At 47.1% G+C, this 15,170-nt stretch overlaps 2 protein-coding genes across 2 annotated transcripts in view; one reads left to right on the top strand and one right to left on the bottom strand.

Moving 5' to 3' along the window:
* Positions 1 to 549: 549 nt before the first annotated feature.
* Positions 550 to 9,104, bottom strand: afg2b (AFG2 AAA ATPase homolog B). The gene is made up of 11 exons (XM_080538908.1): positions 8,988 to 9,104; positions 8,124 to 8,741; positions 7,746 to 7,931; positions 7,259 to 7,543; positions 6,928 to 7,113; positions 4,339 to 4,500; positions 3,861 to 4,070; positions 3,416 to 3,643; positions 2,607 to 2,744; positions 2,293 to 2,418; positions 550 to 2,193 (listed from the first exon to the last, which is right to left on the bottom strand). The coding sequence occupies exons 2-11, from the start codon at positions 8,721 to 8,723 to the stop codon at positions 2,056 to 2,058; spliced, it is 2,259 nt and encodes a 752-aa protein (XP_080395034.1). The 5' UTR covers positions 8,724 to 8,741; positions 8,988 to 9,104; the 3' UTR covers positions 550 to 2,055.
* Positions 9,105 to 10,646: 1,542 nt separating this feature from the next.
* The window catches only part of nnt2 (nicotinamide nucleotide transhydrogenase 2), a gene marked incomplete at both ends in the record, with an annotated part of 16,429 nt that continues 11,905 nt past the window's right edge, over positions 10,647 to 15,170 (top strand). The window contains 5 exons of the mRNA XM_080539424.1: positions 10,647 to 10,776; positions 12,037 to 12,266; positions 12,596 to 12,813; positions 12,999 to 13,086; positions 13,260 to 13,348. Coding sequence (XP_080395550.1) covers positions 10,647 to 10,776; positions 12,037 to 12,266; positions 12,596 to 12,813; positions 12,999 to 13,086; positions 13,260 to 13,348 — 755 coding nt within the window. The remainder of the gene's footprint in view (positions 10,777 to 12,036; positions 12,267 to 12,595; positions 12,814 to 12,998; positions 13,087 to 13,259; positions 13,349 to 15,170) is intronic.

Raw genomic sequence — 15,170 nt, forward strand, 5'->3', positions numbered from 1 at the left:
TATCGAAATCTATCAGAGGGGACAGCATTCGAACCGGCTTGTAGTCTATAATTACGGTACGCAACGCCCCCATGTGGTTTCAAAGTTAAAAGTGACTTTCGCAGTATTCAAATGTTCATAATATACAACCTGTCGTTTCAGTGACAATTATCATTTGTATATGAACTTAATAATTCCAGTCCTTATTTTAAATGTAGTTCTAACAGGTGCGCATTTCTGACAGCGATGTTAGTGCCATGCTCCACCTTCGCTGGAGGAGATGACCGGTTTGATGTGCTATGGATGAGAAGCGTTACCTCTTTATCTGCCTTTATACATGATCTACAGCTGAAGATGTCCTGGGTCTGGTCTGTCCAGTCCTTATTTTAAATGTAGTTCTAACAGGTGCGCATTTCTGACAGTATACAGTGTACAGCGCTATTGCCATAAATAGTTCAGAATGTGCTGAACTCGATAAGAAATTGCATTTTCAGTAGGCCTAAATGACAATCAATGGCAGAGAAACAAAAACAAACATTTATTCTGCTGATTTTATTTCATGACCAAATGTTTGAGTGCACAATACAATTGTAAACAGCTTTGAAATAATATTTATACTAATTCGGTAGGCTGTATTATATGGAGCTATTTTAGTGCCATCAGAAATTGAATTGTATTTGACAGATTGAATTGAATAGCACAAACTCGGATGGGAGGGATGGGAGTTAGAATCGGTGCTCTATTATTCTACCTAGCCCAGAGTCCCCGGATGAGTGCCTCTAAAACTGAATTGTATTTTGAGTAAACTGAATTGTATTTTGAGTAAAACTGAATTGTATTTTGAGAAAAACCGAATTGTATTTAGAGAAACTGAATTTGTAAACGGAATTAAAATAATGAAAACTGAATTGAATACAATTCAATCTGTCAAATACAATTCAGTTTGTGCCCAGATTCAATTCAATCTGTTTTACAATACAACAATACAATTACATTTCTGATGGCACTAAAATAGCTCCATAGTATTACACCCAGCATGTGTTGTTGTCATGTAAAAAAGATAGGACACCCCATGAAAACCCTTGTCTTTTTCAATATATTTAAACATAATATAATAACACTGAAAAAAGTTATTTTAAAAATGATTTGTAAAATGTAATAAATAGTAGTACCAATATTTATTGTGAGGAAAAAGTTAGGGCACCCCCACATTTATTACTACTTAAAATGCCTAAAATTAGAATCGAGTGCACCACATTAGGAACATCCTTAGAGAGGATTTTGGAGGAGCCTGTTTTATTTGAACCTCAGACATTTAGTTTGCTCTTGATAGTTGAAGTAAGTGGTATCACCATGGCGAGATCAAGGGCTGTCTGAGGCATTCAGAAAGAAGGTTGTAGATGTGTATGAGTCTGGGAAGGGATTTAACATCTCCAAACAATTTTCATGGAGGTGTGCTAGGATGAAACCCTTGCTGTAAAAAAAACCCCATCAGGGCAAGACTAACGTTTGCCAGAGAACACCTCCTAGACAAACACCAGGACTTCTGGAACAATGTGCTTTGGATAGATTAATCCAAAATTGAATTCTTTGGGCACAGTAACAGAAGTCATGGCTGGCATGTCTGTGAAGCTATGAAGCATGTCAGTGGAAATGTCATGGTTTATGCTTTGCTGCAGCAGGACCTGATCAGCTCACCATCATAGATTCCACTATGAATTCTTAATTGTACCAGAGGGTGCTTGAGGAACATGGAATGTGAGACCATCTGTCCAAAGATTGAAGCTGAAGCAGATGTAACAACATGACAATGACCGAAAACATTCCAGTAAATCCAACAAGGAATGGCTCAAAAGAAAGAAATGGAGAGTTTGTTTTTGGTTCAATTACATCACCTTCATCTATAGATATTGTTTGAAAGAAGATCAACTATTGATATGTCCATATTTCTTTAAAGAATAACTACATATTTCATTAGGTGTCCTATTTTTTTCACATGACTGTATGTAAACATCCCTAGAACACAGTAACAGTGGTAGGACTATCATCTGTGGAGGTTTTGGTAGGACTTGTGTGTCATCTGTAGAGGTTCTGGTAGGTGTGAATCTGCTGGGCAGTGAGAGAGGCAGTCATCCTCTGGAGAGCCTTGAGGAAGTATGTGTGTTTGATGGTGGAAGCCTCCATACCCTCCTCCTGGAGAGTCAAGAGAGCAGCCTGGACAAACAAACAGAAGAGAGGTTACAACAGACAGTACAGTAGCGTACCAGTGGATCTGGGCCATTCAGACGCAGGTGTAATACTGCATTACTGTACCTCTTTGCAGAGGTTTTCTAGGTCGGCTCCAGAGAAAAGGTCAGTCTGAGCAGCCAGCTCCTCCAGACACACGTCAGTATCAAGAGGCATGCTCTTAGTGCACACCTGCAGGATGGCCACACGCGCCTACACACATGCACATGTACGTGTGCACGCGCGCGCGCGCACACACACACACACACACACACACACACACACACACACACACACACACACACACACACACACACACACACACACACACACGTTAGAGTAACATCAATCTCACACATAAGACAGAATATGGTATTCTAACATGAAGTCATGCAAGTTACCTGCAGGTCAGGTGGGGGGACGTAGATGATGTGGTCCAGTCTGCCAGGCCTGAGGAGGGCGCTGTCTAGAGAACCTGGTCTATTGGTTGCTGCTATAATCATTACGTCCTGGTTACACACTTCCTGGCAGTCCACCTGCTAGGGGCGTGAAATAATACACACATTGTGGCTATTAAATGTGTGTACATCTGTGACTGTACGAGGAACCATAGGATAATCAACTTCTATCAACCTTCTATCAACTACTGAAGAGGTTATTTGTTCACCGTGTGAATAACCATGGACACTGTATCCCAGTTGTAGATAAAATATTGACGCTGCCCTCCTATTTCCTTAACACAACTGACACATTTGAAAAAATTATGTTATGTCAACTGTGAGTATCTGCTCAATTACCATAGCGTTTTCCATTCTCTATCCACTGACTACATTTTTACATTTACATTTTTGGCATTTAGCAAACGCCTTATTCCAAAGCGACGTACAATCAATACATTTGTCTAAGCAAGTGAATCATCAATCCACCAGTCGTAGCAGGAAGAGTAATCCAGCTCAGGCCCGGGGCCATTGATAGAAGGAAAAGCCTTCTTCTATCACCTTCTTCTAAACCTAGCCTTTAAAAAAATAAATAAAAAATACATACATACACTGGAGAAACAGAGAAACAGTAAAAGGGGGGCCATAGAAGTTTTTAGGGGACACAGTAAAGGGGAACAGCGGGTATCTTCAGGAGATGCAGTGCTGGGGGGCAGTAGATGTCTCAGGAGGAGCAGTTAAGGTGTAACTGACTAGAGTGAGGAATATCTGACCTGTTGCTCTGTGTGACCCTCTTCCATTCCCTCTGCCTGGCGGACCTTCTCTGTCCCTCTCCTCTCCAGGGTCCTAAGGCCTACCCCGTCCAGCTCGTTTAGCAGCACAGAGAGGAGGCGTGTCTGAACGCTTTGGGGCGTGTTACCCTCCGACCGCGAGCCAATCAGAGAGTCCACCTCATCCAGGAACAGGATAGAGGGAGAGCAGGCCCGCGCCTGTCGGAACAGCTACACACACACACACACACACACACACACACACACAATACAGTTTATCCAAGTGATTTTATCAATCATATCATGAAAGCAAAGTGCAATGAGGCTCACTAAAATCATGTGATCAGACAGCTTTAAATACCGTAAGCTACACACAGGGGTTCATATATGTAGATATAAGCAGTAGACAGGTTGAAGACCAGATGTGAGTCAGAGCAGACAGGCGTACCTGGGCCAGAGCCTTCTCTGAGTCCCCTACGTAGGGGGAGTATAGGTCGGCTCCACTGACGGACAGGAAGGCACAGTGGGAGGAGGCAGCAGCAGCCCTCACCAGGGTGGTCTTAGCACAGCCTGGGGGTCCGTAGAGCAGCACTCCCCGGGGACGACTCAGACCCAGACGCACAAATGCCTCGGGGTACATCATCGGCCACTCTATAGTCTACAGCAGAAGAAGAGAGAGAGAGAGAGAGAGAGAGAGAGAGAGAGAGAGAGAGAGAGAGAAAGAGAGAGAAAGAGAGAGAGAGAGAGAGAGAGAGAGAGAGATAGAGAGAGAGAGAGAGAGAGAGAGAGAGAGAGAGAGAGAGAGAGAGAGAGAGAGAGAGAGAGAGAGAGAGAGACAGATCCTGAGATTACATAACACCTAAAAGTGTGTCGGTAGGAGAGTGGATTGAATGTGTAACTAACTAATGACAGTGCTTCATCAGTACCTGTCTGAGTTTGAGTTTGACCTCCTCCAGCCCTCCTATCTGGCCCCAGGAGACAGGGGCCACCTCCGTCTGCCCCAGGCTGTCCCTCAGGCAGGACGGCCGGACCGTCTTCAGGGCCTCCTGGAAGTGCTCCATCAGCACCACCGCCTGCTCCCCTGAACCCTGATGACAACAACAATGACAACAACAACAACAACACAAACCACAGGAAGGATTAGAACCAGAATCAAGGATACCAACTTCTACGATAACTCAGTAGAAGTGAACATGGCTACACATTACATAATGCTGAATGGCGTTTTTAATGTGGATGTTTATATATTGTATCATCTCACCTGGGTGTTTGACCTGCAGAGAGAGAGAGTGTGTGTGTGCGTGTGTTTTGGCATCCCTCTCCCTATCATGCACGCGCCAGGGTGTCGGGACCGTGGAGATTAACAACTTCTATGCGCGCTTCGAGGCTGACAGCCGACAAGCCAGCATATCTCCCGACAGGGAGGAGGGGCCGTTCACCATGACGGAGCACGACGTGAGGAGGACGTTCAAGAGTGTGAACACCAGGAAGGCAGCAGGACCAGACTGTATCACCGGACGTGTCCTAAAAGCCTGTGCTGACTAACTAGCCCGTGTTCACGGTAATATTCAACCTCTCCCTCTCACTGTCCATCATTCCCACCTGCTTCAAACAGTCGATCATAGTCCCTGTCCCCAAGAAGCCCAAGCCCAGCTGTTTAAATTACTATCGCCCCATAGCCTTGACATCTGTAGTAATGAAGTGTTTTGAGAGGCTAATAAAAAACCTCATCACATCTTCCCTGCCTGCCACCATAGACCCCTTGCAATTTGCATACCGTCCAAACAGATCGACAGACGACGCCCTAGCATACTCCACACAGTCCTAGCCCACCTAGACACCAAGGGGGGAAATTATGTTAGAATATTGTTTGTCAATTACAGTTCGGCTTTTAACACAATAATCCCCTCCAGACTGGCTACCAAGCTGAGAGACCTAGGTCTGCACCCCTCCCTGTGCAACTGGGTCCTTAATTCCTGACCAGCAGACCACAGGTAGTACGAGCAGGCCACCATGTCTCATCCCCTCCCACCCTCAACACTGGAGCCCCCCAGGGCTGCGTGCTGAGCCCCCTGTTGTACTCATTATACACCCACAACTGCAAAGCCACTTCAGACTCTAACACCATTGTGAAGTTTGCTGACGATACAGCTGTGGTGGGCCTGATCTCAAACAATGATGAGAAGGCCTACCTGATGGAGATCAACCACCTTGAGAACTGGTGCCGGGGGAACAATCTCATGCTAAATGTCAGTAAAACCAAGGAACTGATAGTGGACTTTAGCAGGAAGCAGCAGAGGAGCTACCACCCACTCAGCATCAGCGGGGCTCAGGTGGAGAGGGTGGACAGGTTTAAATACCTCGGAGTACACATCACGCAGGATCTATCATGGTCCTGCCACATCAACTCCCTGGTGAAGAAGGCCTGACAGCGTCTCTACCACTCAGGGTGCTCAAGAACTTCTACACCTGCACCATCGAGAGCATCCTGTCGGGGAGCATCACCACCTGGATGGGCAGCAGCACCAAGAAGGACTACTTGGCCCTCAGGAGGGTGGTCCACTCAGCCGAGCGAACCATTAGAACCACCTTCCCGAAACCTGCAGGACATCTATAACCAACGGTGCAGATCCAAGGCCAACAAAATCCTCAGGGAGCCCAGCCACCCCAGCAACAGACTCTTCTCTCTGTTACCCTCAGGGAGGCGTTATCGCAGCCTGAGGACAAAAACAAAGAGGATGTGCCCCACGGTGGTGTAGCGGTCTAAGCACTGGCCACTAGTGCATGCTGCCCACCGGGGACTGGGTTCGAATCCCAGCTCGCCAGATCCGGATATGGCTGGGGCACACACGCGGCAGCCGCTCCCGAGGGAGGTATAGGAGTAGTTCCGGACAAGGATCCGTCGCGCAACAGCGCCCCCGGGGTGCCGGAATAACAGGTGCTGGGCTCGAGGAGCCAGTCAGCTAGTCTGCCTGGCGGCCTCCTCTGGGACTGCCGGCCACGGGGGTCGTGCGGCGGATCCTTCGCAATAGGCAGGGGATAATTGGATGCTAGGTTGGGTTCAATTGGCTACCAAATTGGGTGAAAAAGGGGATAAAATCTATTAAAAAAAAAAGAAAAAAAGAAAGAGGATGAGGAAGAGCTTCTTCCCTCAGGCCATCCGCCTGCTGAATGAGGACTGTGCTTAGCACATACACACACCTCCATCAGCCAAAAATGGACTGCCACTGCACTTTGCACTTTGGAACGCCGCACCCCGACCCTGAACGGACGGATCCCCTACTGCCAACCGGCAACCCCTTGTGTTAACTTGTGTTAACCTTTTGATATAATTTACTTTCACGGCAACGCCGTCCTTCCGAGTGGGCAGTGCCCAGCTCTATCTTTAAGTTAGGAATAAATACAGCGATGCGCCTAAAAGTGACCGTCTCCTCATCTCTCTAGCTCAGTGTGTGTACATTTACCCCGGTCAAGTGAGAGGGTTGCCACAGTGTGTGTGTGTGTGTGTGTGTTACCTGTGTGTTGAGTCGTATGGCCTGCATAGCGGCCTCCCTGCACAGGGCGCTGAGGTCAGCTCCCACGTAGCCTGTCGTCCTCTGTGCCAGCTCTGCCAGGTCCACGCTGGCACACACTGGCATCCTCCTACACAACACTGACAAGATGGCTGCCCTTTGCTGCTGTGTGGGAGCGCCAATGATGATCTGGGAGAGAGAGCAACAAGCAAACAAACAAGAATTTGCACCAATCACCAATTGGAAAACATACAGACGTGTACCTAACTAGACAGTGTTCCACTTTTATACACTAGCTAGCCTATATTATGTGACGCTACATAAACAGCCTCACCTCTCTGTCAAACCTGCCCGGTCTCCGTATGGCGGGGTCCAGGCTGTCGGGCCGATTGGTGGCGCCCACGATGAGGAATCGGTCGGACCGGACCATCCCGTCCATCAGGGTGAGCAGCTGAGCCACCAGCCGGTTCTCTGGAGCGGAGGAGCCCGTTCGCCTCGGACACAGAGAGTCCAGCTCGTCTAGGAACAACACGCACGGCCCCTCCTCTGCCGCGGTCCGCGCCCGCTCAAATACACCCCGCAGACGCTCCTCGCTCTCCCCCGGCCGAGACCCCACCACCTGTAGTCACGTAGTAGTAGTAGTAGTAGTAGTAATAGCATTTCTAAGTCGCTTTCATAAACGGAATAGTATATTTACATATGTTATTACGTAACACATTCATAGCCTTATCAAACAGATAGAACTCCTGTAATTCATACTATACGTATAAGGTTTGAATGACAGAATGAAAACGATTCAGTAGTGGGGGTGTTACTGTTACCTCTGGGCCTCTGACCACCACCAGACTGGCCCCCACCTCCCCCACCACGCTGCGGACCAGCAGGGTCTTCCCCACACCGGGCGGCCCCACCAGGAGCACCCCTCTGGGGCAGGAGATCCCCAGAGAGCCCAAGGTCCTCGGGTAGAGCAGGGGCAACCGGAGCATCTCCTTCAGAGAGGCAGTCACCTGGAACAGGATGAAAGAGGGATTGTTGATAACAACATTGATAGAGATTACGGATTATGCACATGATGTTGGAGCTGACTGTTCGGGTAATTTCATTCAGCTCTATTTGGCATCTATTGCAGATATGCTGAATAAATCAGACATTAATGACATCACTGCCTCCTACTGTTTCAGCTCATTCTAGTTCCTCACCTCCTCCAGTCCCCCCAGAGCAACTTTGGGCTGGTCCTTTAGCTGCCCTCTGTAGTGCCTGAGAGTCTGTGTGGCAACAATCTCCACCCCAGTCTTGGAGGTGACCAGACCAGCCACAGCAGAATCTGGGTTAACGCTCTCAATGACAATGAGTTTAATCTCAGTTTCAAAGTCACCGACATTTACAGTATGTTTCTCGTGCACATATACACCTTTCAGCATGTCTTTCACAAGTTCATGAATGAAATTAGGAGGTGAGTTTTTCTTAAACTCCATGCTCTGTATGACCACAGTGACTCGGACGCCTCTCAGCTTGGCACAGGTAATAGGCCTGAGCTGGCTGGTGCTGAGGGTGAGATGTGTGGATGGGTGGGTGAGGAGGTTGGGTGAGGAGCATTTGGGGTCTATCTGTAGGAAACCCTCCACCAGGTCCCCTCTCGGCCAGGCGGTGCACAGGCAGGCCCCCCCAGGAACAGACACCAGGACAGAGGACCCCAGGCTCAGTCCCAGGCTTGCCATTAGGCGTGGTCCCATTCTGCATCTCTGTGTCCCGCAGTCTGTTCGGTCCACTGGCAACCCTCTCAGAGGCATGTCCTCCATCAGTGCTGCTCTCACTTCCTGGGGGGCGGGGGGAACAATATGAGGGACTTTCAACAAGTCTGTTTCACTATGAACATAACCAAGCGATATGCTAATGCACTCTCTGTCTGTCTGTCTGTCTGTCTGTCTGTCTCAATCACGCGAATAGTTGCATAAGTCGGCTATTTTGGCGACAGGTTTGGCTAGCTAGGTCACTTCCACTGACAATATCCATGGCATCGAATTCCAAAGCAGACGCAGGAACAACACTACTGTGCTACTTACGAGTGAGCAAGAGCTGGCATGAACTGTTCAGTGTCTTCAACACGTGTGTTTGTTTCTTCTTTAATTATCAATGCTTTGACTGCATAAAAGCATTTTGACAGCAAAGTTCTGTACACCGCCTCCCATGTTTACTACAGCCATGCGTGATGTAAAGATGATGGCCAACTGTCCGTATTCCCCTGGTTGGAGAAACTGATTCATGTAGCTAGAATCATGGATTCTATGTTAATAAAATAACCTATAAATTGTATTAGTGACCGTAAAATAGTGTAAAGTATGGCCTTGCTTAAGCCTGTATGAAAGGTCTCCACTATTTAAAAATCTAAGTTTGATCATAGTCGCCCAATTATTTACCTCTTATTTTTCAATCATGATCCTCTGACGCCACCTGGTGTACAATTTGCAAATAACTTAATATAAAGTTTAGCTTAAGTTAAAGTTGAAACGTATTCAACATTTTATAGAAAGATTGCATCCATTTGATGAAACTGGGCGAAAAAAGGTCAGTGTGTGTGCGTTTCCAAATTCTTCCAAGTTCCGATAAATAACCTAAATTGGGTCTGTTAGTCAAAATATTATTGTTTATTTGTTTTAAAAATCGTTATGATAGTAGATGATGATCAGAGAGCACTTCATTGGTCTATGATTTTTTAAAATACTATACTCTCTCCATTCTTATTTCTTTACTTTCCCGTCGCAATTAAACGTAACCCGTGACGCCTTTATTGTGGGTTCCGACTGGAATCACATGGCCCTCTATTTATAGTCAGATAAAACCGTGATACCGATGGCAAGTTCTACCTACCGCTGTGAAGGTCGTCCGAACTCCCGACTAGTTTAATAATTATGTGATATTTCTTAAACACTGCTCTACTGCTCCCGTACAAGTAGTGAACATAGTTGAAAGGAATAAAACGTAAAGGTTAGTGAGGAATCCACTGTTTGACTACTGCTCCTAGACTTACTTTCCTTTACTTCACACAGGACAACGCTGGACAGACAATGGACTACAATATTCTCCAATGCCAAGTGAAGTGAACATTGAACTAAGTTGAAAACCTGAATGAAACGGGGACTGCAGCTTTTTTCAGCAGGTGCAGCAGTATGTCTAATGAATGGGAGTAGTGTCCCTATACTGAACAGCAACTGGTCTTAACTTTCAATGTAGATTGTTTATTATTAGCCTACATATTACCCTATGCCAGATTTTCCTCCTCGTGTGTGTGTGTGTGTGTGTGTGTGTGTGTGTGTGTATAGTTGAGTTAATGCAGTGTCTGTATGTGCAAGCTATGTCTGCTGAGCTGTTCTCATAAATGTTACCAACCCACAACACACCATGTGGATAATCTTACTGCTCCTGCCCCAGCCCCCCTGCACCTGCCCCTGCCCAGAGCTTCCAGGAGTGTCTTGGCACACTCTCCTACTCCACCGTCATATTTCCAGATCTCGCGAACCTCTGTGTGTCATGTCCTGTAGAGCTGAAATGTCACACTGTCGTCGCTAGGCCCCAGCAGCAGACTGTGTGTGTGTCAGGGTTCAAGACATTCTGGGGGAGGACCATGTGCTTTGCCCTCTGACCGTAGAGTTTATCTCCCACCTGTGTGTGTATCCAGGAGCTGGTGAGCGGAACCCTCAGGACAGGACAGTCCCTCAGTAACCATGTCGACCCTCCTGCGGTGCATCTCCTGTTCTTCTGTCACCTTGTTCCGACATGGTGTCCGACAGAGGATACCTGGGAGGAGGTGTTTCAGAAGCTTCCCTGTGCTGCGGGACCAAGAGGCCTCCAAAGGTATCAGAGATACACAACTGCTTATCTATTTCTCTTGTTTTTAGTGAACTGTATCTGCAGTGTTGAACAGTCTTGGGCCTGGGTGCTTCGGTTTATGGCTCTGTCCCTGAATGTGGAAACAACGGTTCAGCTGAGGACACGCTCTCCCCTGGCTGGAAGAGTGGAAAAACCCCACAGACCAGACCAGGGAACAGTAGTGTTTGGATTGGAATGTATGAGAACTTGCCTAAATAGGCAACACCGGTCTGAAACGACTTAGCAAGCTAACTTCACTCTGGTAGCTAACCCTGAGTCAACATGTAAGAGAGGTCAGATAAAGGTGAAATGGAGTTCTTGTTGTTCCCAAGGTTGTTTTCTGCCTGCATAAGCTCCTCTGTGGTATCAGAGTTAGAAGTGGTGCCTGGAGCGGTGTGTGTTGTGTGTTTGTGTGAGTTTTGTGCGTTACTCAGGATTTAACGCTGGGTTTAGAAGCCGTCTGAGAGGCAGTGCAGGCCTTCGTAGTGGAAGTTGGCTCTCAGCCAATCAGCTGCTAATAATGTCTCTGCGGCGGGGAGGTCGTCATGCCGTGTAAGGATAGATATGTGAAACCTGACTCTCCACTGGGCCTCGTTCTCCACAGCCTGCCATAGCAAACCCTGCCTCGCTCCCTAGCCTCGCCACCCATGTGCATGTATGTTCCACTGTTGCACGTTCCTCTAGGCTTGTTCCGGAGTGCAAACCTCATATTCACTGTAATGCCTCCCTCTCTCTCACCTGTCTCACCCTCCAGTGGGGTTGCATTAGTGTCTGTCTCTGTTTGGGGTGCCTGCTTAACTCTGAATAAATGATGTTTTTTGAAAGATAATCATTATCATTTCATGTTTACCTCTTTCCACTTGTTGCCTCTTTCATCTTTAATCTTTAATGATTGGTTATACTTGCCCTCTATGGAGTGTCACGGCTTACAGTTCCACTTCCTGGGTACTTGGTTCCTCCAGGAGGGGCTGCCCCCTGCTGTGTACTTACGTCAGCAGCGTGTGCCATACAAACTAAAACTGTGTGTGTGTGTGTGTGTGTGTGTACAAGACGTGCTGGCCTTAATCCCATGCTCTCCCATCTGTGAGTAGTATTGTTGTGCATTTATCCTTAGCTGTGTGTGCGTGTGTGTGTAGACTCACAACCCTACTGTATCCTCAGGTATGAGCTATAAGGACCGTGTGTGTGCGAGTTTCTCTTAGTGTACCCTTCAAGACGTCTGTGTGTGTGTGTGTTTTTCCCCAGGTGTGCTGTATAAAGACCTGATGGTTGGTGTTCCAAAGGAGATTTTTAAGAATGAGCGACGTGTGGCAGTGTCACCAGCGGGGGTGGAGCTGTTGGTCAAGCAGGGCTTCAACGTCCAGGTGGAGAGTGGAGCCGGAGATGAGGCCAAGTTCTCTGACCAGATGTACAAAGAGGCTGGGGCCACCATCACTGACACCAAGGGAGCATTCGGGTCGGACCTGGTACTCAAGGTCTGCACCGTGCTCCTGTAGAAGTGTGTGTGTGTGTGTGTGTGTGTGTGTGTAACCCAGATTTGGAGACCTTGCTGTACCAACCCAGAGTGAGAGATTGTTGTTGAAGGACATGAAGGAGTGCTGCTTGTGGTCAAAGTGTGTCAATACATAAATGTCTCAAGGCACGTTTTGGAAGGGGTTGTGTTTACTCAAATTCCAAAGTAATGATACATGTGTATTGATTCATGAAAATGAAATGATTAAATTAAACTGCCCACTAAACAGCATCTGGCTTTACATGGAGATTAGTGTAACCCTATTATATTCCATTCCATTCTATTCTCCAGGTGCGAGCCCCTGTGTTGAACGAGGTCACAGGGACACATGAGGCAGACCTGCTGAAGCCCAAGGCCACCCTGGTCAGCTTCATCTACCCGGCCCAGAACCCAGAGCTGATGCAGAAGCTGTCAGCCAGTCAGAGCACCGTGCTGGCCATGGACCAGGTGCCCCGGGTCACCATCGCACAGGGATACGACGCTCTCAGCTCCATGGCCAACATCGCAGGGTAGGCCACACACACGCATGGATGCACACACACACACACACACACACACACACACACACACACACACACACACACACTTTTTGCAGTCATGTGTAATTGAAAGTGTCTCACACACACACACACACACACACACACACACTTTTTGCAGTCATGTGTAATTGAAAGTGTGTGTTCTTGCCCTGCAGGTACAAGGCGGTGGTCTTGGCTGCTAACAGCTTTGGCAGGTTCTTCACTGGTCAGATCACTGCAGCAGGAAAAGTACCGCCAGCTAAGGTGTGTGTGTGTGTGCGTGTGTGTGTGTGTGTGTGCGTCCTACCATTACTCTGTCATCAGTGTTTACCTAAACCCTACCCATAATGAGTAGCCTCTCCTAGCTGTCATGGGGTGAATGTGATCAGTATAAAGGCTCTCGGCCTTCCATTGACCACCTTGTTGTTAACCCCCAGGTCCTGGTTATTGGTGGTGGAGTGGCTGGGTTAGCAGCAGCTGGAACAGCCAAGTCTATGGGAGCCATAGTGAGAGGGTTTGACACCAGGTAGAGTACACACATATGGCGCTTTTCCACTACAGGGCCAACCCGGGTCGACCCGGGTCGGCCCTGGTCTTTAGCCTTTCTCCACTGCCAAAAGTACCCGTGCCATCTTTAGTACCCGTGCCGAAAAAAAGTTCTTGTTCGGGATGGGTAGCGAAATGTACGAAAGGTACTTTTTTGCCAGGCTGCGTGTGACGTGTTACGCTGCACACTGTTGATTGGTCAATGGAAATCGTCATCCCATGTTCATAGATTTCTTCGCTAACCGCCATCTTTAAATACCACAACAGATTTCGCTCTGGGAAAATGTCACTTACTGTTTCTGTAATAACTTATTAATAAAGATTAGAACAATTATGATAACCATCGTATTATCTTAGTTTAATGTCATTTCAATGCATCATAGAACTTTTATTTACAACAACCATAACAAAAAAAATCGCTATTATGGCGATGTCCTGTGCCTATGCTGTTCCTCAGTCCAGGTAGATTCGCGTCTTGCTCCCTTTAACACATGTCGGCGTTTCCCTGGTTGCGAGATCTAACGTTACATGTTTTAAGGCTGATCTGTGCATGATAGTGCTGCATTATGTTGATCTATTTATATCGATCTATTCTTGCCAATTCCTTATTACCAGGGGAAAGGGGAAGGCTAAAACACTTTGAATGGAATAGATAGGACTTTCCGTTCAATGGAGGAAGCATGATACTCGCTCAGAGTTCATCTCGCTTTCCCCCCCGTTGATGTATTAAACAATCTAAGCAATCTAATCAGAGCAGTTGTTATTATGTAATATTATTGATGGATGTGCCCTTTTTGATGGAGAGCAGTGAGCGGATGACTGGATGTGAGCATGTATTTGACTAATGCCGATAGATTCGCGTCTTGCTCCGAAACCGGAGCTGTCGGCGCAGACAGGATTCTACAGCGTTCCTTCAAACTATCGTAGTTCATGAACTAACTATATGCAGGGGTGCACATAACTGGTGCGCCAGTGCGCATGCGTCGCCAAAATGCATGCTGCGCGGCAGATCAGCCGCATGAAGGCTCTCTTGCGCACCAACAACTGGAACCGCAGGGAGAGGAATTTACTTCCTCAAAATCCAACTGCTGACTGCTGACTGCTGCATCACTGCAAGCCCCACTAAGTAACTATTTGCCGTCCCCTCAGTCGAAGGCGAGTAATCCATCACAACAGTCGACCGACGACGACCACGGCGACTCCCCTCACGAAAAACATTCGGAAAGTATCGTAACTCGTACTTTCATTCCGCGTATCGTGTATCGCACGGTTATCACGCCGCCACGTGAAAATTCAGCCCCGAACGACTCGTCGCTAAAAGGAAAAACAACACCAAAGGACACGTTTCTTTTCTCTGAAGCTTTCAAACGTTCAGACGTTTGTTTTACAGCTTCATTATCGCACCTCGACCCCTGACCCAGGGAATATGGTTGGGAATTCTATTAGAAAAAGAAGAAAAAAAGACTTTGTTGCACAATCAAAATAATGAGCTATTTAAAGTGATGGCCTACAACATCCTCTACCATGGTTGAAATTGAGGACAGTGATAACAGCAGTCAAGAGAGCAGTGATGATGATGATTAAGCTTGTAGCATAAATAAATGCTTAGGCTGTAACTTTTTGTTGAAAAGTTGATTTCAGTGTTTACAGAACAGAGCAGTGCTTAAAGAGATGTGTGTTTAAAGAACAGACATTCAGTTAGTGCTTAAAGAGATGTCAGTTGATTTCATTGTGTTTAAAGGAGTCTGACAGACTTTCATGCTTAAAGAGCAGTCATTTGAGTTTGCATTTGTTTCTTTTGT

This window comes from Nansenia antarctica, assembly GCF_963989245.1.
Source record: "Nansenia antarctica genome assembly, chromosome: 9".
Taxonomy (NCBI): Eukaryota; Metazoa; Chordata; class Actinopteri; order Argentiniformes; family Microstomatidae; genus Nansenia; species Nansenia antarctica.

Bases quoted from the DNA above. Each gene is read 5' to 3' on its own strand.
- afg2b (XM_080538908.1), bottom strand. From the start codon at position 8,723: ATGGAGGACATGCCTCTGAGAGGGTTGCCAGTGGACCGAACAGACTGC. The intron at 7,544-7,745 runs GTAACAGTAACA...ACGTGACTACAG, and splicing joins TGGTGGTCAGAGGCCCAGAG to GTGGTGGGGTCTCGGCCGGG. The intron at 2,419-2,606 runs GTAACTTGCATG...GCATGTGTGTAG, and splicing joins TCCCCCCACCTGACCTGCAG to GCGCGTGTGGCCATCCTGCA.